At 48.9% G+C, this 23,510-nt stretch overlaps 1 protein-coding gene across 2 annotated transcripts; it reads right to left on the reverse strand.

Annotated features, from left to right (window-relative positions):
• Positions 1-331: 331 nt before the first annotated feature.
• Positions 332-16,257, reverse strand: PGD (phosphogluconate dehydrogenase). Of its 2 annotated transcripts, none has more exons than XM_028108154.2 (13): positions 16,143-16,257; positions 15,466-15,541; positions 14,510-14,689; positions 12,415-12,480; positions 11,341-11,459; positions 9,171-9,240; positions 6,822-6,956; positions 4,870-5,059; positions 2,016-2,146; positions 1,698-1,831; positions 1,216-1,315; positions 959-1,081; positions 332-861 (listed from the first exon to the last, which is right to left on the reverse strand). In XM_028108154.2, the coding sequence occupies exons 1-13, from the start codon at positions 16,148-16,150 to the stop codon at positions 742-744; spliced, it is 1,452 nt and encodes a 483-aa protein (XP_027963955.2). In that variant the 5' UTR covers positions 16,151-16,257; the 3' UTR covers positions 332-741. The 2 variants fall into 2 exon arrangements, with proteins under 2 accessions (XP_027963955.2, XP_027963956.2); XM_028108155.2 differs by lacking the exon at positions 16,143-16,257 and adding an exon at positions 15,707-16,041.
• Between the last annotated feature and the right edge of the window lie 7,253 nt (positions 16,258-23,510).

Consider the following 23,510-nt stretch of genomic DNA (forward strand, 5'->3'; position numbering starts at 1 on the left):
TCCCTAACACGTGCAGTATGAAGTGTGACACACACAAGGCATGAAGACTTATCAGAGAACATCCGCAGACCCAGAACCCAACCCGAGAAAACATTCGGGTCCCGTGTCGCCTCCTCGTCCCTCCTCGCACAGTTAACCAGGATCCTAACTTTGGTGTGTTTCTTGTATTGTTCTGGAGTCTTTTTTTAAGGAAAACGGAGAGGAAAAAGTGAACACGGCTGGAAGGAAACAGCCTCCAATGTGATGAAACCAGCCGCAAACCTCCCTGCCAGTGGTGAGAATGGCTCAGTGTGGCCGAGGGGAGAATACTGAAGAGTCTGGAGAAAAAGCATACGTAGAATGTACCTTTTATTAAGTAGAGAAAAATGGGAAATCTACTACGTGATACAAAGTTTCCAGTTTGAGCAAAGTCCACAGAAGCCCTTCCGATTCCCGCGTGCCTCTAGCAGGGGGACCCACTGCCCCCTCAGCACAGGGACACGTGGGAAACGGCTTCCGGGAGCTGATCACGCAAGCACACACGTGCTCGCCTCCTGCTCAGCTCCTAGAGGCCGGGGCAGAGGGCATGGTGCTCCTCACAGAGCTGCTTTGCACGTACACTCACGTGACTTTTTTAGGAGTCTCTTATGAGACTTTATTTTAAAAGGTCTGAGCAGAGAGGAGGGCGGAGGGCTGTGTAAGCAGTGTTGGTGGCAAGTGGAATGTTCCAGTCCGGGGAATAGCGGCAGGTGACCGGTCTGATCAGGCATTGTATGAAGAGGACGACACGCTGCCACCGTGGCCCGTCCAGTTAGTGTGGATAAACTGCCCGGGTTTGGCTAAGAGTTCGTAAGTGTGAGCTCCAAAGTAGTCCCGCTGAGCCTGAAAACAAGAAGTCGAGTTGGTTGGGATGATACGCGGACAGGCCGCCGTCAGGCAGCAGCCAGGTTAATGTTTACCACCTGCTCAGAAAGCTCACCTGGATGAGGTTGGCCGGTAGCATCTCGTGTCTGTATCCGTCGTAGAAGGACAGGGCCGTGGTGAAGCAGGGCATGGGGATGCCCACCTGGACCCCGGTGCTCACTGCCCGCCGCCACGAGCCCTGCGGCAAAACAAGCCCAAGACTAGGGGTCAGCCCCCCGAGAACTGCTTCCTTTCTAAGTGACAGAATTCCATATGCACCGAGGCTGGGAAGTGAAAAATAAAATTCCCAGCACCCAGCTCTGGGCTACCTACCTGGCAGTTTTCAACAGCTGACTTAAAAAAGTCATCTAGGAGCAGATTCTGAAGTTGTGGGTTCCGATCAAACGCATCCTTTATCTTTCCTAGGAACACGCTGAAATGATCAAGAGGGAAGCAATCGTGACTCTTAACCTGAGCACGCTGGACACCTGACAGAAAGCAGCTGACACATACCCTAGTGACGTACAGAGTTACTCCTAAGCCCTGACAGCCAGTGGTTCGCTCAGGGACAACAGGGGGCCTGAGGTCCAAGAGGCAAGGCCAGAGGGTGTGATCGTTCTCACAGAACTACTCTACAGGGTACAGACAATCTAGTCAGAACAGGTAACGTACAGGAAGAAAGTGGGACATGACCATCTAAACCAGTCTTGTCGCCAGTGCAGAGACCCACCGCACCACTCCCAGGGCAACTGTCCACACAGGCGCAGAGACCACCACTCTCCGACACGGGGGCTTGGCGTGTGCCCCGCACTCACCTCCTGATGATGCAGCCCCCTCTCCACATTAGGGCAATGCCACCATAGTTGAGGGTCCAGCCAAATTCCGTGGCCGCCTGTCTTAGCAGCATAAAGCCTTGCGCATACGAGATGATCTTGGAAGCATAGAGGGCCTAAAGAATGACAGACCCACGAGAGCTAGAGTTAGCCACGGCCTCCCCGCACCAGCAGTGCGGGTCTTAGCAGGGACAGTGCTAACAGGACAGGGCTCTGCTGCCCCCACCTGGGCCTCCCACGCCCTCCCACCCCCACTGTCACCCGAGGCACCAACGACCACGCCCAGGGACTGGGCCCCACCTTCCGAATATCCTCCAGGAATGCTTTCTTATCACCTTCAAACTGGATCTTCTGGGGACCCTTCAGCTTTTTGCTAGCCTGAATCCTCTCATCCTTCAGAGATGATAAGCATCGAGCAAAAACGGCTTCTCCTGCGTAGGGGAAGGGATAACATTGCCGAAGTTCACTCATAAAACCGAAGGGAAGAGAGTACACGTAAGCCAGAAAGAATGAGGAAAATTAGAAAAGGAGCTGATTTTCAGTTGCCAAAAGAGCTGAAGTTTCAACCTTAGGCCACAAAATTTAACCTGGCTCAGAAAGAGTTTTGAACTTATAAAAAGCTATAGACAGTTAACTTGGTAACTAAAACTCCAAACAAGTCAATCTTCCAACATGAATGTAGGGTATCAATCACAAAGATCAACATGAAATTCAAAAGGGGACTTCTGAGCGCCTGCCAGGCTCAGTTGGTGGAGCCTGCGACTCTTAATCTCGGGGCTATAAATTCGAGTCCCATGATGGGTGTGGAGATTACTTAAAAATAAAGTCTTAAAAAAAAAAAGGGAGGAGTTCTAGGGAAAAAACAAGGAAGTAAAAAACCACTTTTATTCAGAATTACTCTGTTAGTCCATATGTAAAATTTCAATTTCACTTGAGAGGACTTTTAATTTTTAAATGCTCACCAAAGCCTCTCTGTACTCACTACCCCTTGAAAACTAGTTAACATCAGGCAGCCTTGGAATTCAGCTAGATGCTCAACTACGGTGGCATTGCCTTGATAACGGGGGTTGTCTGCAACAGCTAGTACAGTGAGAAATAACAGACTCGCCCCTCAGAAAACTCCATTTTTTTTTTCTTTAAAGATTTTATTTATTTGACAAAGACACAGTGAGAGAGGGAACACAAGCAGGGGGAGCAGGAGAGGGAGGAGGAGGCTTCCGGCGGAGCAGGGAGCCCGATGTGGGGCTCGATCCCAGGACCCTGGGATCATGACCTGAGCCAAAAGCAGAGCCTTCTGAACCACCAGATGCCCCCAAAACTCCATTTTCTAATTATTAAAATTTAGTTTCCAGTACATCCTTGATCACCATAATTTTGTTTCATTTGAATAAACATTTCAATATGGTGGGTTTTTTTCAAAGATTTTATTTGTCAGAGAGAGAGCGCAAGCAGGGAGAGAAGCAGGCAGAGGGAGAAGCAGGCTCCCCGCTGAGGAAGGAGCCCGACGTGGGGCTCGATCCCAGCACCCTGGGATCGTGACCTGAGCCGAAGGCAGACACTTAACCGACTGAGCCACCCAGGCGCCCCTCAATATGGTATTTTAATATCAAGACATTTAGCATCTTCAAAATCAGCCCTTTGAAAAGACAACTTGCTCAACTGACACTTTATTCAATTAAAATAAATTACTCTAACTAATCCCCCCCCCCCCCCCAGACAAACTGGAGTAAAACCTCTGGCCATTCACTTGACAGGCCGCCCAAACTCGGAACACAAGCCGGCTCGGGCGGGCGGCTCCGGGGGGGCCCCGCCCCGCCCGCCTTGCTCGCGCACAGGCACGTGGACCGGGCGCCGGGGCAGAAGCGATGGTGTAACGCAGCGGGCGCACGGAGGCCGTGTTACCCAAGGGTCAGCTGCAAGACTTCCTTCCCCATTAGTTCAACAAACACGAAGGGCACCCACCCAGGGCTGAAGCCTGGCCTGCCTCGGGCGGGGAGGAAGGGCGCACGAGAGCAGGGCTCTCTTTGAACCTACACTGCTCTTCCACTGCAGTCTGGGACGAGGGCCGTTCCCCGCCGCCGTGCCCTCGTTGCCCTGGCCCTCGCTGGCTAAGCAGCCCGCTTCTCCCCACGTGCCTCCCGGCACGGCCACTGGCAGCAGGGAGCCTAATTCATAGGAAATGAAAAGGAGGGAGCGGACTAGGGCGGCGAAGCAGACAGGAAAATCTGTTTTACTGGAGGGGCGCCCTTCTGCCAGGAGCAAAGATGAGCCTTTCGCTCGGCAAGCTAGGCACCTTGTTTTACTGACCGTTCTCAATCCTGCCAGAAGTGTACCTAGTTTACTCTTAAAGGACCAGCTTGTTTTATGAATCCTCTTATTATTTGTTCTGTTTATTTCTGCTTTCTATGATTTCCTTCACCCTGTATCTTCTCGAGTTTGGTGCTCAGCTCACTGCTCTAAAACAACATGCGAGAGAAGGACACACACAAGTGGTCAGGATAGTGGCTTTCTTCTAAATGAAGAACGAAGGAAGAGAATATTAAAGGACCTGAAATGTATAGGTAATATTTTATTTTTAAAATATCTGGAGGAAGGGCGCCTGGCTGGCTCAGTAGTAAGAGCATGTGACTCGATCCCAGGGTCATGAGTTCAAGCCCCATGTTGGGTGTAGAGATTACTTATAAATAAATAAATAACCTTTAAATAAAATAAAATGAAAAATAAACAAAATACTGGGGGGGAACCTAATCAAAATATTAACAATAAATGCTGAGGATGTAAGCTTATGTCGTTCGGTGAACTTCCGTATGAACAATTTCGTTACCGTGATCTTCCGCACTGGAAAGTCATGGAAGTCACTGACCACAGTTCAATCCCTAAGACAGAAGCTACCCCGAAGGCCGAACTACATAAGAGAGCCAGGAACTCCCAAACGCATCTCAAAGCCCGTATGACTGAGAGAAGGTTATCAGGAAGAGACCCGCAGAGTGTCAGCCTCTCACACGGGAGGAGCAGAAAGCACTGAACGCTGATGAGGGTTGCACACATTCTCCTGAAAACCCGGTCCTTAGTGGCCAGTCCACCCCAACATCCCAGAAGGACAGCAAGAGCACACCAGTGAGGCGAGGGGCCTCAGCTGAAAGCCACACGTTACCGATGAGGGTGACGGGAACGCCGTACTCCAGGGCAGAGATGGCAGTCCATTTCCCTGTGCCCTTCTGCCCCGCGCTGTCCCTGATCTTCGGCAGCAGGTGTTTGCCGTCGCTGTCTTGGAACTTGAGAATATTGGCCGTGATTTCAATGAGGAATGAGTCGAGCTCTGTCTTATTCCATTCCTCAAATGCCTAGTGCAGGACGTGAGAGCAAACAGCGTGAGAGAAACCAGGCCCACGCACAAGCCCCCTTCCCTGTGAAGAGTGACCGGCGCTCACAACTTGCCCCGCCCTGCAGGCTAACAGGCTCCATGTACGTGTCTGAGCCCTGCTCCCCCCGAGTTGAGTTTTCTGTTCACCACGAGTCAGCTGTATTTGATTTGAGCCTGGTTATGCCCATTGATGACCAGCACGGCTCTCCCCTCAGAGCTAAGCGCTCCTCACCTCACACCATCACCTCTTCGGAGGCCTTCCCTGCTCACCTGACCTACTCCTTACACCCATTTCCTCTTCTTCGGAACAGTTACCGCCACCTAGTTTTACACTGTCTGTGGGGTTACTATCGTGTCTTCCCAGCTCCGTGCAGGCAGGGACTTCGGTTTTTTCACTATTACATCCCCAACATCTAGAACAGTTGCTGGCATACAGAGCAGCACTCGTATATATAAATACATTAAGTTTTAAGTAAATCAATTACATTTGAACACAAAAAAAGAAAAGCACGGTTTCTATGAACATAAGGTTAAACTTCTGGAAAGGAGTAAAGGCAAGTCAGTGAAACAAAGTGGGGATGACAAGTTTAAAAGTTAGAAGGAGGGGCGCCCAGGGGGCTCGGTCAGTGGAGGCTGTAGCTCTTGATCTCGGGGTTGTCAGTTCAAGCCCCACATTGGGTGTAGAGATTACTAAAAAGATAATAAACTTTAAAACAAAAAAATTAGGAGGAAAAACTGTAAAAAATCTGGAAGGATTCTGCAGTGTCACCTTGCAAGAAGTGTCCCTAAATCATGTTCCACTCAAAGTCACTGGAAGTAGAAATTCTAGATGATGAGAAAGACAACTCTGATGCTGCCCAGCAGAGCCACACTTCGAAGAAAGGACTGGAATGGTGATGAATGTGCCTTCCTCTATTTTCAGTGAAAATAAATGTTTACCTAGGAACGATGCTGAAGTCTTTAGAGAAAAGAGTACTGGTGTTTACCTCGAAATGTATTTTTAGAAGATCAAACTGAGAGAGGGATGGGCAGACATTCAATAAAGCAAGTGTAGTAAAATGCTAGTAGGCGAATATGGGTGGTGTGCACACAAGTGTCCACTACCAAAGTCTTTCAACTTTGCTGTGTGTTTGAACATCCGGTTCATAATAAAATGCTGGGGGGGAATGTTTATGTTTCCCCCACTTTGACTAACTTTTGATTAACTGTCAAACAGCCAGTCCCAACCTGACCAGGAAAGCAAGCTTCCAGCCTGCCTCTCCTATGGGACAATGGGGGGACCAAATGAGGTAATGACCATAAAAGGACACAGGCCTGACACATGAAGGGTCACTAAATGGTGGTAATGATCACCGCCAAGATTTTCGGGGGACTTCTGGCTCGGCGGCTAGCTATCCTATCGTACAGCTTTCCCTTAAATCAGGCTGAGTCCATTCTTTTTTTGTTTTTACTTGAGAGAGAGAGAGAGAGAGAGAGAGAGAGAGAGAGCGCGCACAAGCGGGGGAGAGGGAGAAGCAGGCTGCCCACTGAGCAGGGAGCCTGACGCTTAACTCAAATCATGACCTGAGCCAAAGGCAGACGCTTCACCGACTGAGGCACCCAGGTGCCCCTGGGCTGAGTCCATCCTGCCACCAGCATGACCACAGGAAGGAGGTGGAAGAAGGCTTCACTGTTGCTAGCAAATCCCTCTCATCTGAGCAGCGGTCACCTGCTGTAGCCCGGAGGCAGGGCCCGGGACTCACCTTTGCCATCTCGTCATGCCCCATGCCCAGCACCTCCTTCATCAGGTGGTAGGCCTCACAGATGAGCTGCATATCCCCGTACTCGATCCCGTTGTGCACCATCTTCACGAAGTGCCCTGCTCCTTCACCTCCCACCTGTCAGGGCGACGAGCACCGGGAGGCCTTCAGAGGCAGGCAATAACCCAGAAAAGCCCGCGTCATATTCTTTGGCGAGGCTCCCTCCCCATACAAAAAAATAACAAATAGGGAGCAAATATCTGTAGTACTTTTAAATTAAGCGTCACTAGGTAACAATTCAATCCAAGCTTCAGTCCAGTCCAGTGTTCCTTCAAACTCACTCTGAATTCGTTCCTTTCAAGATTTTTCCAACCTCCCATTCACTGTAAGCACCCACATCTCGTCAGCCTGCATTTCCCACCTTCCCTTGTTATGAAGGGCCCCTCGCTCCCAGCCCTGCCCACAAGTGAAAGACCTCCTCTTCCCGAGGTCACCATTCTCCTAGCCACTGGGGGTTAAAGTTGGCTAATGAAGTCACTGGCACTGTTAAGTCTATAACTGTGCTGTAGTTGTTTCCAATGGCTACCAGGGGGTAAAATGACCTTAGATCCCAGGTCTGGCCCTCAACCTGGTAAGCCCAGAAATGTGTTCTTGCCGTGTCTCACAGTTGACAAGATACAGATTTATAGTAAAGCTGGCAAGATGTATACAGTCAGAATGCCAGTTTATGAATTTAGGGTAAGAAACTTAACTACGGATTTTAGTGGCTACAAGCGTTAGTCCCGACAGCACATTCTGTCCCTACAGACGAGCTGCGCAGGAAACCAAATCATCTGAGAATTGCTCAGTGGGCCAGGAATCAGAACAAAGGGAGTTTCAGGGTCAAATATTCAGTGACAATGGGCTCTGCAGTCAGGCGCATCCATCTCCACAACAGGCATCTATACCTGCGCAGTGGCCCCGAGGTTTGCTTGACCTGAGCGGTCTCTGCTGTCACCGCTGGGATCCATACAATTGACCTTTACATCCAAGACTCCCGCCCTCTGAGTTTCCACTGCTGACCTGCCCCCTTCTGATTCTGACACCTTCTTTGGCTGCTAAGTAACATGGCTCATAAGATCTTACTTCTTCACCCCATCCTTCCTGTAACTTCAAGAGTGAACTCAGGAGTGCCTGCTTTTAGTATCTATACCAGTTTTCTCAATAGCCTGAGAGTAAGCCTGAGGCTGAAGAACGTCAAGCTCCGACTCGATCAAGACACAGCAGGGCCAGTACTGGTTTTTCTTCATGATTCTGTTGTCTACAAGAAACGTCTACAAAGGAGTGACTGTGGCTGTCCTTTTACTATAGTAATCGACTGTCATGGCCTGAAAGTTCCCTGCCCCATCCATACTACTGAGAAAATCCTCAACCCTCCAAATCCAGCCCAGCCTCTCTCCACCCTAGGCAGACTTTGCCTGACTCGGGCACCACTGGTTAAGATGTCCGGACCAGCACTGGGGGCTACAGCTGCCGTCAGGCCTCCCCCCATTCCTTGTCCACCTCAGGCCTCCTTCCGTCTCTGCCTTCTACCTTCCTCATACGAAATAAAACTAATAAAGGGGATTAGGAGCTAAAGAGACCCCGGAGACCACCCAGCCCACCCCTCATATTTTACGGACAAGAACACTTTTCTGACTGACTCGATAATGTCCCACAGCGAATGGAGAGACGGAATTACAGGTCAGGTCTCTCAGCCTAGTGCTTTGCCCACCCATGGCATGGACTGGGGCTGCAGGAGGGATAAAACTGATTTTGGTAGCAACACAAAATGCAGAAAGGGAGGCACATACGAATGAGCCTAGGCCTCCCTCCCATTTCGTGAAGGCGGAAGGCCATACGTCGCATACTCTGTTCAAGCACAGAATACCTGCGTCCCAAGCTACAGGAAAGAGATTTTCCACATCCGTGGCCGGGACATCTGACAGCACCAGCCCTTCAATCCTCCCCCTTCCATGCAGGCAGACGGAGCCCACCTTTCATTCTGACATTTTCTTCACTTTCACGAAGTCACACAGCTAATAAAACAAGTCACGCTTCACCTCATCCTTGCTGTGCCTTCTTAAGAAATCCAACTTTTAGATGAATTGAGGAGGGCAGTTTCTAATACCAACCTCAAGGCTCTGAAATATTCAGTTAGGAGGCAAGGACACGGGAAACAGGCATGCATCCTAGGCCTCAGCTGCGCTAGCAACTTCAAGATTGAGAAGCTTGTCACAAAACTAACGACTGCCACCAGGCGGTCCTGGCTCTGTGCTCTGTCATGTCCGTGCCCATGTTACCAGCTGGCTTGAAAGAGGAGCCAGAACTTGCCCAGTCACAGCAGGGTTCCCCCGTCCCGACTTTCGCAGCGATGCCTTGGAAGATTGTCTTGATGTGGGGCCTGTGGGAAGGAACCACGTAGTTTAGCTGCTGAAAAGAGGGACTGAGATCTCAGTTAAATACTCAAGGACCTCCCGCCAATCTTTTTCTTTTGAATGGGAGGTGAAAGTGCCAAGTCCACGCGGAAAAAGTAATCAATGTGCCAAGTCCACATGGTAAGCCCCGCAGAGGCTGCAGACTATCTGGTTGGAGAAGACAGAAAGGCCAGCCGGAAGCATCCAAGTACCAGGAGAAATTTCCTTTGCACTATAAAAGGAGCTGTGATGCGAAACAGCAAGCAACAGGGAAGTTCCCGTGGAGACGCCTGTTACCGGTCTGGATGCATGCTATCAGGCACAGCATGATTCCGCACGCGCACGCGCAGAACCGGGCTAGAGTTCCCAGGGCAGCACTCTTCGTTAGTACTCGGAGAGAAAGCAGCTGTTCTTCACCCCTCCCACTGCCCCCCAGGGGGATCTGTGAACTCACAAGGCTTTCTGCTCACGTTCTCACTACTGACCAATAAAGAGGCTTCTCCACAAGAAGTGTTTGGTAAAGGCACAGGGCTGCCAGGGTTGCAAAGTGAACGCTCAGGATTAGAGCTAAGACAGCTGCACGTTAACCTTTAGAACTTCACTGAACTCGTACTGTGCATTTCGGGCCATGGCACCACTCCTACTTCTACTGGGGCTCGATTTCACCAGCCTGAGACCGTGAGCTGAGCCTAAATCGAGAGTTGGGACGCTTAACCCACTGAGCCACCCAGGTGACCCCGTTTTAAACACTATATTAACCATCATTCCTATTACTTTTAGCAAACAATTTGAATGAGTCTCATATATGCTTAAGTTTACCAGACCGGTCTGAAAGAATGAGCCAGTCAATGAGCAACCGGAGCATCTCTGCATTATCAAAGATTTTCATGTGTGTCATCTGCATGTCTAGCCCAGGATAAATGTTTGTAAACTATTGAGAAGCAGGAAGGCCTCTATCTACTTCTCGATTTCACAAACTGCAGGGGCGCCTGGGTGGCTCAGTGGGTTAAGCATCCGACTCCTGATGTCTGCTCAGGTCATGATCTCGGGGCCAAGGAGATTAAGCCCCATGTTGGGCTCCGCACCCAACGGGGAGTCTGCTTGTCATTCTCTCTCTCCTCTCCCTCTGCCTCTCCCCCTGCTGACACACGCTCTCTCTCCTCTCTCTCCAATAAATAAATATATAAAATCTTTAGATTTCACATACTGCAGAACATCTCCGAACTTACTCATCAGAGAGGTAATTTAAAGAATAACCTTCCCCAGGAAACCCTTCACCTCTGGGAATTAGATTTGATCACTCCTTACTTCAACTCCTAATATAATTCTAGCATATTGGAAATCAAACTCATTTAGGAAAGAATGGTACCTTTCCACGTCTCCCTCAAAAGGATCCCTCCTTTTCTGTTTCTTTCTCTTCTGCTTACCTACCTCCCTCTGTCTGGCTCACCTCTCTGCAAACTCAGCAGCGGGTTTCCCTCAGTCTGCGTCAGGCGTGGTTATTACTTGCACCTTTTCATTTTGATTCTCTGTCCCACTCACCCCGCACCCTTATGCCTTACGCACCCCACCCCTGCTCTTACATCACCACCGCACCCTCCCTTCTATGACCAGCATTTCCTCTTACATACAGCACAGTGCACAGTGTAAAACTTGTCTTCTCCCCAAGTAGATACAAAACTTCCACCTCACTCTCCCAGGGACAAAACAGGCCCTGTCAGATTTTTCCATTACTCACGATTATTAAATAAAAGTTATTTTAGGACTGTCCATCACTTAGAGAGGCAGACTTTACTTCTAAGTCCAGACAGTGCCCAGGACATTATTCGAACGGCTTCCTTAAAGCCCCTGAACTTGGTAAGCCTGTTTATAGAGTTTCCAGTATCAGTCTTGGAGGGAATAACAGAGGAGGCAAAAGAGAATATGCACATACAGGATATCAAAGCAGCAAAATGTAGAGACAAAAGAAGTGTTTCCCGCATCTCCACCACTCAGGGGCCACAGAGATCAGCACTGCCCACGGCTCACTCCCCTCACAGCTCAGGCTCCCTTGTGCTGAAGTGGGGGGTGGCACCTCTGATACCCACCAGGCTTCTTTGTCCCCTCCTGGCATAAGTGAGGGGCCATACCGGGCTCCCTCCTCTCCACCACTGACTCCGCTCCCCACAAACAGGATGCCCTTGGCCTTGAGGTCGCGACATCGTCTCTGTATGAGAGAAAAATAATTTTGTTGTGCTTCCATAAGACAGTTTCTCCCGATGAATGAGAAGAGGTATAAGACAGGTATGGAGAGCCCACACTGGACATGAAATGACCCCAGCATCCAAGAATAACCTGATCATTCAAGAAATTGTAGCCCAGGGTGCCTGGCTGGCTCAGTGGTAGAGCATGCAACTTTTGATCTCAGGGTCATGAGTTCAAGCCCCACATTGGGTGTGGAGCCTACTAAAAAGAAAGAAAGAAACAATTTTAAAAAGAAATGTAATTCCCTCAGTTTGGGAGTTAAGAAAAAAAAAATCCAGGGAGCCTGGCTGGCTCAGTCAATAAAGCATGTGACTCCTGATCTTGGGGTTTTGAGTTTGAGCCCCATGTAGGGTATAGAAATTACTTAAAAAAAAAAAAAAATCCATGGAAGTTTAAAATAGCTATCCTTCCCCCAAAGGGAAATAATAAATAAAGCCAAACATACAATCTCATTTTCCTAGAAGATCTAGTACCATAAGACTCCATTAAGAGTTGGTGGGTTTTGAAGAGGCGGGGGGTTGGTTTTTAACAGTTGGTTTCATACAAGTATGACCTCCTGCCACTCAACACTTGAGATGGTACAGGGTCTTCCTTCAGCCCACAAGGCCAGTAAAGCCATGGTTCTCAACCACGTTGTTCACTGATGTGTCATGGCTGCTGGCAGAGGAGGGAAGAGCTAAGCACAAACTGTCAGCCTGCTCTCTCTGAGCAGAAGTCCTCCTTTTGAGTTACAGGTATGACTGAGGAGACCTCAGGTACGTCTCAGCAGAAAGAGAGGCTGAGGACTGCAGTGTCCGCACCAAGCTCTAGCATCAGCACTGCAGAAGGACGGTCCACTCTTTTATCACGTGTGCAATGCTGACACTTTTTTCTAGAATGTTCTCAGAAAGGAAGAATTTAGACTGAAGAATACTTACTGTGGTGTCCCTGTATTCAGAATTTCCTCCATCAATGATGATGTCACCAGTGTCCAACAATGGTACCTGTAACCAGACGCTAGCATTAAGGTGGGCCAAAGAAATGAAAGACAAACTAGAACGTACCTTGACCAATTAAAACAAACAAGAATTTAACCCAAATAAACCCAATCTAAAAGCACATGTTACTTAATTTTCAGTAATCCTCCCTGTGGCTAGAGCTGGAGCCTATGTGCAAGGTTAGGGCTTGTAAACCAGTTGGAACTCTCTGCAATGAAGATCGTTCTCTTTAAAATTTTACGACAACCAAAACCTACTTGAAAAATTTTGTATTTCCACTGTGTGCCACCGGACGCTTTACAGTCGCAAACCCTGGGAACAGGACTCATTCTAAAGGATCCCATCATTTCCTGTAAAATCTGCCCAGAGCAGGGTGGGGGTCCGGTAAGTGGCCATCAGCTGGTTTGGTGCCTGACTCAGCGATGTGATCAGCCCTGCCTGGAGATGGCAGAAGACCAGGCCTCGAACAAGCGCATCTTCCTACGGTGCACAACGAGGCTGGCTTTATTAGTTATTCTTCAGTCTCCCCCTGCCAAGGATCCAGCGAACATGACTTCATGTTTTCTTATGCTGAAGAATAAGCTACCACCTTCCAGGCCATTCTTTCTATAGCTAATCGTGACCAGCTTAGCATCTCGCTACACAAAAAGCTTGGTATGTCCTCTCCTTATCACAGTGTTCTTCCTTTCTAGGTCATTTTTTTCTTTAAATGGTAGCACACTGGTTACAAACTCCTCTCCGTGCAGAGTCACCCCCACTGTTAACAGGACTCCCATAGAAAAGGAATGTTCATCCCTTGCCTTTGTTTATTGTCACTACATTCTCACAGCGAAACTGTTTCTTCCCATCAGCTAATGCCCTGGTTTTTCCAGAGCTGTTACTGAGAATGGTTTTGAGTATCTTCGTAAGTTATTTCCACACACGTTCCCCTTCGCCCGTATGCTGTGTGTGGTTTTGTGGGTTTCGTTGCAAGGAAAAGCACCCAAGGCTACAGGGCACCGGCTGCGAGCTTGTCTCCACTGACCCTCTGACTGTCGGCGAGGTGTGCTGAGGGGCCCCAGAGGTGCCCCAGAAACCCCTCACAGCAACAGCGCTTCACCCCAATGTTGCTGGCCACGCTCCCTGGGGAAGAACGTGTTGTCACTACTGGCTCTTCCTCTCCCACCGCCGTCCCAGTGGGAGAGTGGCCATCAGCCCCCCTGTGAGGGGACAGCCTGGCGGAGACCACACGGAGGAAGGAGTAAGCCCACCACCCCCTAGCCCTGGGGCCGCGGGGGAAAGCCTACAGGAGGGGTCAGACTAAGATGTATCAAAGAACCAGAATGAGCACCTGCACAGAGCACCCCCGCTTCAGCTGATGCGCAGGGTCAGAAGTGAAGAGAGGCCCTCTCCGGGGCACCCACCCTGGGGTCACCCGCCTGCCCTAGCAAGGCCACTACAGCCCATACACGTTTTTTCTCCCAAAGAATATACTTCCAAAAAATATATACACTTGCTAGAGACAACAAATCATTCAGATAAAGTACCCAGCATGTAATCCTAGGATTCCCTAAGGGGATCTCATCATTTATATTAAATTATACAATGACTTACATATAGTTACTTTATACAAATGCTGAAAAAAATCTACTTCTAAATTTGGACACTACGGTTTATTAGTGAATAGCACTAGACATGCATAATGTACAACCAAAACAGTTAAGTTTTTTTGAATATCAAAGAGAGAGAGAGACCGAGACTACTACTGTTTCAGTTCCTACTGTTAATGAATTCTAATTGAAATGTCTCTTGGGGTCCCAGAGTTTCACATATATGGAATTAGTACCACCTGAGGATATGTTGTGACTTAATTAGTGCCAATCAAGTTAACCAACACTGAGACATTGAGGCACTGTTTTGTCTGGACTAAGCAGTTCACATCCAGACCCTGAAGAGAAAAAAAAAATCTCTTAAGAAAAAACTGGTGAAATAGCTGAAGGACTGAAGGAGAAAAGCTGCCCCCACCAGCAGCAGCCGGGAGCAGACCTAGCCTCACCAATTTGTCAATGAAATCATCAACAGCTTGACCAGCCTTGACGAGCAGTATGATCCGTCGTGGCTTCTTCAGCTTGGAGACCATCTCCTCCAAGGAGTGAGCACCAACCACTTTGGTTCCCTTTGCCTCATTGGCCAAGAAATCATCAACTTTGGAGACTGTCCTATTGAAAGCACAAACCTAGAAGGACAAAAGGTCTGATTAGGAGACCCAGAACACAGAAGACCTTCAGACCCTAGATTAAGCGGCAGTGAAATTTCTACTCAGCTGCCTGAGGCAAATCAGGCTGGAGTCTGTCACTAGCTGATTGGGACTCAGACTCAAGCCAAGGAACCAGCTGCTGCAAACTGTTTTATCTTTTGTCACCAATACTCTTTGTATCGAAACAAGCTTAGTGTTTATACTATTTAAACTTTCACTCACCCCAGTTCTCATTAGACAATAAAGTTTGAGTTCTACGAACCCAGGGCGGATTTCTCCTCAAGATACGGTTAAGATGGGGCGCCTGGGTGGCTCAGTCAGTTAAGTGTCTGCCTTCGGCTCAGGTCATGATCTGGAGGTCCTGGGACTGAGCCCTCCTGGGCTCCCTGCTCAGCAGGGAGTCTGCTTCTCCCTCTCCCTCTGCCCCTCACCCCTGGCTGGTGCTTTCTCTCTCCCTCTCTCTCAAATAAGTAAATAAAATCTTCAAAAAAAAAAAAAAAAAATCCGGGTAAGTTTATTCAGGTTGCAACCTTACAGATACATTTAGCAAGACTCTCCTTCAGAGAACGGTGGAGCTGCCCCTCCCCCCATGTGAACTGGTGCTTCCCCTTCCTTTGCAAAAACCTCCTGAGCAGCAACAGGGAATAATGTATCAAGAGAAGTAAGCCGCAGTTGTATAGGATCTTGGAAATCAACAGCGGTGCACCGATGCACACCAAGAACCCACAAGAGAAGTGTGTGTCCTCCAGACTTACCACAAAGCCATGGTCATTCATGTTCAAAATTAAGTTCTGGCCCATGACAGCCAGTCCAATCAGTGCAATGTCAGCTCTAAAAGACCAGGAAAGGGAATAACGAAAACTGTGTTAGTTCCACTTAATCCATTCCAACTCAGGGACCCAAGAGTGTCCTCGCTCTTGCTATGAATGAATAATTCGCCTTCCCTTTTCCTCCGTCCCCTTACTCCCTTTCACCCTTGAGAACCCAGGCACGCACCTCCCAGGCCCCTACAGACAGGCCACCCTGCACTCTGCCACTTCAAAGGACCTCAAGTTCTCTTGAGATCAACTAATCCTGCAGGAGGAGGGCATGCCATCTTTGCTGTGCCCCAGTCTACCCGGCAATGACTCATCGCGGGTGTCCTCCCCCGCGCCCACTGGGGAGAAGCCCCTGCAGGCACGGCCGCCGACGGGCCAGCCACTTCCCCAGCTCGAGCCCTGGCTTCCCTCGGCCATGCCGCTGCCCTCCGCGCCGAGCCCCTTCTGGAAACGGGGGTCCGCCCGGCGCCGCCACGACGGGCCTGAGACCCTGAAGGTCCGGGGCTCCGGGCGCCACGAGGCCCGGCTCCCGCGACGCCGCGACCTCAGGAGTAGCTCCGCCCTTCGCGCCGGGCCTCAGAAAGTTCCCCGGGCGTCCGCGGGCCGTCACTCACTGGGCCATGGCGGCGGCGGCGGCGGCAGACCGGGTGGAAGTGGACGAAGCCGATGAGCTGAGAGCGCGCGGCCCGTCTACTGAGGTGGAGTCGCGCTCCCGCACGGGCCCCCAGACCCTGGCCGCGGCCTTCCGGCGCCGACCAATCGGAAGGAAGGGGCGGAGCTGTGCAGCGACGCCATTGGCCCTCCCCCGCGCCTGTTAGACCACCTGAGGCAAACGGGCCCGCCCACTCCCGGGGGGGCAGGCTCAGGAGAGCGCCGAGCACATCGATGGCAACGCCGAAGCCGGCGGGGCGGGGACTCCTGGAACAAGCCCAAGGGGGCTGGGCGCGCGGTTGGGGCTCTAGAACAGGTGGAGGAGGCCGGGAAGCGAACAGGGGCACCCGGGACGGGCACAGAGGCCTGGGAAGGGCGCGGGCACAAGTGGAGGGGCGCCCGGAACAGGCACTGGGGGCCCGGCGGCTTGCGATCCCTGGTGGAGGGGGCGGGGGACGCGAGCCAGGAGGCACTGGGACAGCGAAGGGGGCCGGGCGCAGATCGGGGAGCGACGGCTGAGGGGCGGCGGGCGGCCCCACCCGGACGCGGGAGTAGAGGACACGCGGGGCCGGGGCTCGGCTAGGTTGGAAGGGTGGTAGCTCACTCCGCGCTGTGCTTTCCACTGTCCCCGGCCCTCGGACGCCTAGTTGTCCGAGTGTCCCTCGCCCCTTCCTCCCATCCCTGCCGCGCACTGTGGGGTTCACCCCGGTCGGGGACCCAGGTTCGTTCTGGCACGCGGATGTAATGAGCGCCGGGAAATGTGGGTCCTCGCCCACGACCGTGCGCGGGGACCGCGCGGCCCCTGGTTGCAGGAGAAGGCGCAGGCGCAGAGCAGGCGGTGAACGAACTTGCTGGGATGCGATGGGGCGGTCATTGAACTTCCCGTACAGCTGAGGCCCTGGAGGCGGCCCCACAGCCTCCTCAGGAGGCCCGCTCCGTGCTCCAGGCATCTTCCCGTCCGCGCTGAACCCTCCTGCCTCTGACAGCAGATGCTGGTGAACCAGGGTTGGCGCCTCCAGCACATTTTAGGATTTTTTTTTTTCTTCCTGTGAATGCTTCCTATCATCTAACATGTTACCTTGCACATATTAAGTGCTCACCGGAAACAAAAGTCACACAGCTGTTTAATGGCTTGTTAGGGGCCCAGAGCTGGTCCCATCACACCAATTGCACAAGTTCCTTTGTAATACAGGTTTTAACAGATATACTATAATAACTTACATGTAAGCCTGTGTCGCACTACAGGGGTCTTTTCCTATTGGAAGTTGAGTATGAGTAAATCACAGTTGACGGTATTTTTGAATGCAATATGGAATCTCGCTCTGAATATTTAAAATACCACGACCTATCTTGCATGTAAAAACTTTTGTGTATTGTTTTCTGCATTAAAGGCATTCTGTTAATTCGTTCTTTTCCTTGAGTTGCTTCCCTATTTGCCGGTTTTGTACCAGCCAGGGCTGACACTCCTGAAGGTCAAATTTTCCTTTCTCTACTCTCCCGTGTGGAGCATGGCGTTCATGGACTCTGTGGTTGACTCACTGTACAATGTCCAGGTGGAGCCAAGATTAGAACAGAACTTCCTCCTTAGGAAGAAAAGTCCCTGCCCCATGAGGCCCTTTGCGTCATTCGTTCTTGCTTTTCCTGGTTGCAGAAATATACAACTGGAAGCAAGCCCAGAATTTATTTTAATTATCTGTTGGTTCAACATTAGTCATTTTTTTTAAATTCCAGTATAGTTAACATGCAGTATTATAAGATGTCTCAGGTATACAGTGTAGTACTCAATAATTCTATACATTTCTGTTCATCACGATAAGTGTACCCCCTTTTTTAAGATTTTATTTATTTGACACACACACACACACACACACACACACAGAGAGCACAAGCAGGGGAAGCGGCAGGCAGAGGGAGAGGGAGAAGCAGGCTCCCCGAGGAGCAGGGAGCCTGACATGGGGTTCGATCCCAGGACCCTGGGATCATGAGCCAAAGGCAATCGCTTAGCCAACTGAGCCACCAGGTGCCCCTAAGTGTACCTTTTGTTAAAAGTAATCTTTACCCCCAACGAGGGGCTCAAACTCATGACCCCAAGATCAAGAGTCACATACTCTACCAACTAAGCCAGCCAGGTGCCCCACATTAAGTATACTCTTAATCCCCAACACCTATTTTACCCATCCCTCCATCCACCTCCCCCCTGGTGACCATTAGTTTATTCTTTATAGTTAAGAGTCTGTTTTTTTGGTTTGTCTCTGTTTTTCATTTGTTTCTTTTTTTTTTTTTTAAGATTTTATTTATCTATTTGAGAGAGAGAATGAGAGCATGAGAGGGGGGAGGATCAGAGGGAGAAGCAGACTCCCCGCTGAGCAGGGAGCCCGAGGCGGGACTCGATCCCGGGACTCCAGGATCATGACCTGAGCCGAAGGCAGTCGCCCAACCAACTGAGCCACCCAGGCGCCCCTTCATTTGTTTCTTAAACTCCACATGTGAGTGAAATCATATGGTATTTGTCTTTCTCTGACTGACTTATTTCACTTAGCATTATACTCCCTAGATCCATCCATGTTGCAAATGGCAAGATTTCATTCTTTCTTATGGCTAATATTCCAATATATATATTTTATATATATTTACTGCATCTTCTTTATCCATTCATCTATCGATGGACACTTGGGATGCTTCCCTAGTTTGGTTATTGGAAATAATGCTGTTATAAACATAGGCGTGCATACATCTTTTCAAATTAGTGTTTTTAACTAGGCTCCCTGCCCAGCATAGAGCCCAACTCAGGGCTTGATCTCAAGACCCTGAGATCAAGACCTGAGCTGAGATCAAGAGTCGGACACTTAACCAACCGAGCCACCCAGGCACCCCTCGAATTCATGTTTGTTTTTTTTTAAGATTTTATTTATTTATTTGACAGAGAGAGACACAGCGAGAGAGGGAACACAAGCAGGGGGAGTGGGAGAGGGAGAAGCAGGCTTCCCGCTGAGCAGGGAGCCCGATGTGGGGCTCGATCCTAGGACCCTGGGACCATGACCTGAGCCGAAGGCAGACGCTTAATGACTGAGCCACCCAGTCGCCCCTCGTGTTTTTATTCTTTGGGTAAATACCCAGTAGTGGAATTATTGGATCATAGGGTAGTTCTATTTTTAATTTTTTGAGGAACCTCCACACTGTCTTCCAGAGTGGCTGCACCAGTTTGCATTCCCACCAACAATGTATGAGGGTTCCTTTTCCGCCACATCCTCGCCAACACCTGTTGTTTCTTGTGTTTTTGATTTTCGCCAATAAAGCCCAGAATGTATTTTATTTTTTTAAAGAGGAACAGTAGCTTTTTTTTTTTTTTAAGATTTTATTTATTTATTTGAAAGAGCACGTGAGAGAGAGGCGGGACAGAGGCAGAGGGAGAAGCAGACTCCCCGCTGAGCAGGGAGCCCAATGTGGGACTCGATCCCAGGATCCTGGGATCATGACCTGAGCCAAAGGCAGACACTTCACCGACTGAGCCACCCAGACGCCCCAGAATGTATTTTAAAGCTACACGCGTGATGCCTGTCTGCCCTCACTACTTCGTCGAAGGGAGAAGGAAGTGAATATGGGAGCTGATGAAGCCAGGCAAAATCAGGGAGGGCAGAGCTGCTTCCATCACTGGTCACCGGTCACTGCTGAGGCATAGGGACCTAGGTCTTAACACCAGCTTTGGTGACTTTGTAGTTTTGGATGAACCAGGCTGGCAGGAATCTTGGGGCCCTCACACACTCTAGTGTACAAGGAAGCTTCATAAATATGAACTCCAATTCCATAGATCTGGGGTAGGCCAGGAAGTGCATTTTATCACCCCAGGTGATTCTCACTGCAAATGGTCTCTGGACCACCTTTTGAAATAGTTCTTAAAGAGTGGTCCACGACCCCTGGAGGTCCCTGGTACCCTTTCAGGGAGAAGTGGGCACCAAACTATCTCATTAGCACTAGCAAGATCTGACTTGCCTTTTAAATCCTCATTCTCGGGGCACCTGGGTGGCTCAGTCGTTAGCGTCTGCCTTCGGCTCGGGTCATGATCCCAGGGTCCTGGGATTGAGCCCTGCATCGGGGCTGCCTGCGGGCAGGAAGCCTGCTTCTCCCTCTCTCATTCCCCCTGCTTGTGTTCCCTCTCTCGCTGTGTCTCTGTCAAATAAATAGAATCTTAAAAAAAAAAAAATCCTCACTCTCTTACAAGTGTCCAGTGGAGTTTTCTAGAGGCTCTGCGACACGTGATATGGAAGAGACTAAATGCAGAAGCAAATACGAGATTCCAGCCATCTTAAACTGTAGTAAGCCAGACGTTAGAGAGATTTCAAAACCGTCAAACAATGACACATATCACTGAATTTCCTTTTGTTTTGGGAAATTGTTATTCAAAAGTTTCTCAGTTTTGATTTCTAAAATGGTAACTATTGATAAAATTCACATAAACGAAAGCTCTTTGTATCATCAGTCCTTAAGAATATGAAAGGGTCTGAGAAGGGTGGTTTTGGAACCACGGATCTAGCCCAACTCCTCTTTGAGAGAGGAGGAAATTGCGGTTCAGAGAGCCGAGACTTGCTAATCAGAGAGGTACATCAGAACTGCCCCTCTGGGGACAGATTAGATGCCCTCCAAGGTTCCTCTCAGTGGACCCTGGGGTCCAGAGACAGATTCAGTGGTAGGACAGCACCCTGTCGCAGAAGTCAGATGGAAGGGCTGCTTGACAGAGAAGGGGAAGAATGGGTCTTGGTGTCATACTGTCCTTAGCTCGCTCCAGTTCCACCTCTTTCTAGCTGTGCAATTTGCGGCAAGTTGAGTCTTAAGAGTTTCATGTGTAAAATGGGAAGGACAAAATCTCAGAGGGTAGCTCTAGGGTGAAATGACACAAACAGGGACTTGCATCTAGACTTAATGCCCACATGCTAGCCTCTTTTTTTTATGGAAAGGACACAGAAGAGATGCAAGAACTTTGCAAGGTTTTCATTAAGGCTCACGTGATTTGCTCAGTGAAGTGGGTGCCTTGATCACTGGAGATTACAGAAGATATACCCTAGTGAGAGACACATTTTTTAACAGTTTCTTTGCCATTGTGAGGGCAACAGCCGTGAGGCAGGGAAAGGCTTTAACCCACCTGGAAAACAGATACATAATGACAAGGGCGTATCGGTAACTCACACTAGGTGGAAACCGAAGCCCAGCTGCAGGTGTTCAAAGTGTCCAGAAGGAGGAGGGAGGAGGCCTCTGGGAATAGACAAGGCTCTTCCAGGATTATGGACCTGACAAGTCAGACATTGCGGTTAGACGGTTTCTGTAATATTACAGAAGCCTCGCCACCAGTGTCTGTCTATAATTTGAGTCATCTTATTTGAAAATGCCCTATGGTGGGTGAAGGAGTGCAGAAACGGAAAAATGGGGTTTGCCGGGGAGTCGGGAAGGACCAAGTGCCATCCTGGTTTCCCCAAGGCCCTGACGGTTCGGTTAATTTACAGACACCGGTCAGCCCCCTCTGATTCAGGAGCAGACTGTTGTCATGTCACCAGGACATCAGGATGGCAAGTCTGGCAACGAGGGGCCATTACTGTAGAAGCAGAATGGACTTTATCCACATCTGCCACCATCATACAAATACAGCATAAAGAAAATGAAGTTTTGCTTCTTATTTGACAATGCTTCCCATGAAATGTAACATAGCAAATAAGGCCAATTAGTTGAACAAATCCTTTGGAATGTTCCAGGTCAAAAAGACTTCAGCAGACCAAAAGTAAGACAAAACAAAACAAAAAACCTTTGTCTATTTATTTATTTATTTTTAAGATTTTTATTTATTTATTTGAGAGAGCGCATGCAGGGAGAGAGGGAGAGGGAGAAGCAGGCTCCCCACTGAGCAGAGAGCCCAGTGCGAGGCGGGCTGGATCCCATGACCCTGAGATCATGACCTGAGCCGAAATCAAGAGTCAGCCACTTAACCGACTGAGCCACCCAGGCACCCCCCAAAATAAACTTAAATAAATAAAATAAAATAAACAAGGGGCGCCTGGGTGGCTTAGGCATTAAGCATCTGCCTTCAGTAGCAAGAAGGCTGCTTCTCCCTCTCCCACTCCCCCTGCTTGTGTTCCCTCTCTCACTGTGTCTCTTTATGTCAAATAAGTAAATAAAATCTTTAAAAAAAATAAAATAAACAAAAAACCCCACCCATGTTACTAAGGACCCAAACATCTATAGTTTCTGTGAAATGAGGAAGCCAAAAGTAGATAAACCCATGTTCAGTAACTAATATTTTAGTATTATATCTTATTTGGAAATGATCTACATATTTAATGAAGTTAACTTAATTCACCATTTAACCTAACTCAGCAAAACTTTTAAGATTTTGGGTTACCAAAATCTTTATGGGTACATAGAAACTTTATGAGACATCAAAGTCCATCATTCTTCCGAGTATTTAAAAAGAGACAAAAAACATTTTGTCTAAGAGATCATGATATCAACCTATTCGAGTTTCAGTAAACCCAGGCAGAATGAAAGTTTTAATTTTAATGCTGATAACTCTAGAGACAAGTCTATTTTAAGTAAACCAGGAACTGAATATTTTCCCAGATCACGTGAACTTGAAAAAGCATCTGGATTAGCTTCAGTGTGTCTTAGAGTTTTAGAATGCCCTATCCTTACAAGCACTTGTCCAACTAAATAGAGCTCTTTGACAAATTAATTTTAGCAATACTATTGGAGGTAGAAAAATCTCACATTTATACCATATGTATGTACGGACACAGAGACAGATGCAGGGACCCTGTAGTTACTAATATTTGCGGAGAAGATTTTCAAGATTTGTCTTTGTTCTTGGAATTGATCCTAAGGAAGAGGTGCATGAGAACCCTTTTAGCAGTTTATATTATAAAAAGGCCTCTTTCCCCCTTTATTTTCCCTTCAATCTCAGGTGATTGTGGGCTGTATTGACATTTCAAAGTCCTGATAAGATGATTTAAGTTTGAGGGACAGAGAAAGAATGCACATTCCTCTAGAAGGACTTTGGTTTCTTAAAGCCAGTAGTTTACCAGCGGTTTAAGATAATTAGGGGAAGTTTGGGGACTGGGACAGGAACAGGTGGGCTTTGAATTGCCTCTAGAGCTGCTGTTTCTAGTTCCGTAAAGATTTGAAAGATAAGGACAGTTGCTTTCAGTTCCTCAGACAACTGGGTTATAACTTAAATGATATCATGGGTCAATCCACCTACTCGACTACTTTATCTCAATTTGCTTTTTTCCCCTCTGGGTACATAGTTCTTTTTTCTTTTTTACACTTTTATTCATTTATTCAGGAGAGGG

Source organism: Eumetopias jubatus, unplaced genomic scaffold (genome assembly GCF_037043125.1).
Source record: "Eumetopias jubatus isolate StellerSeaLion01/CBP00866 unplaced genomic scaffold, mEumJub1_p1.0 scaffold_4, whole genome shotgun sequence".
NCBI lineage: Eukaryota > Metazoa > Chordata > Mammalia > Carnivora > Otariidae > Eumetopias > Eumetopias jubatus.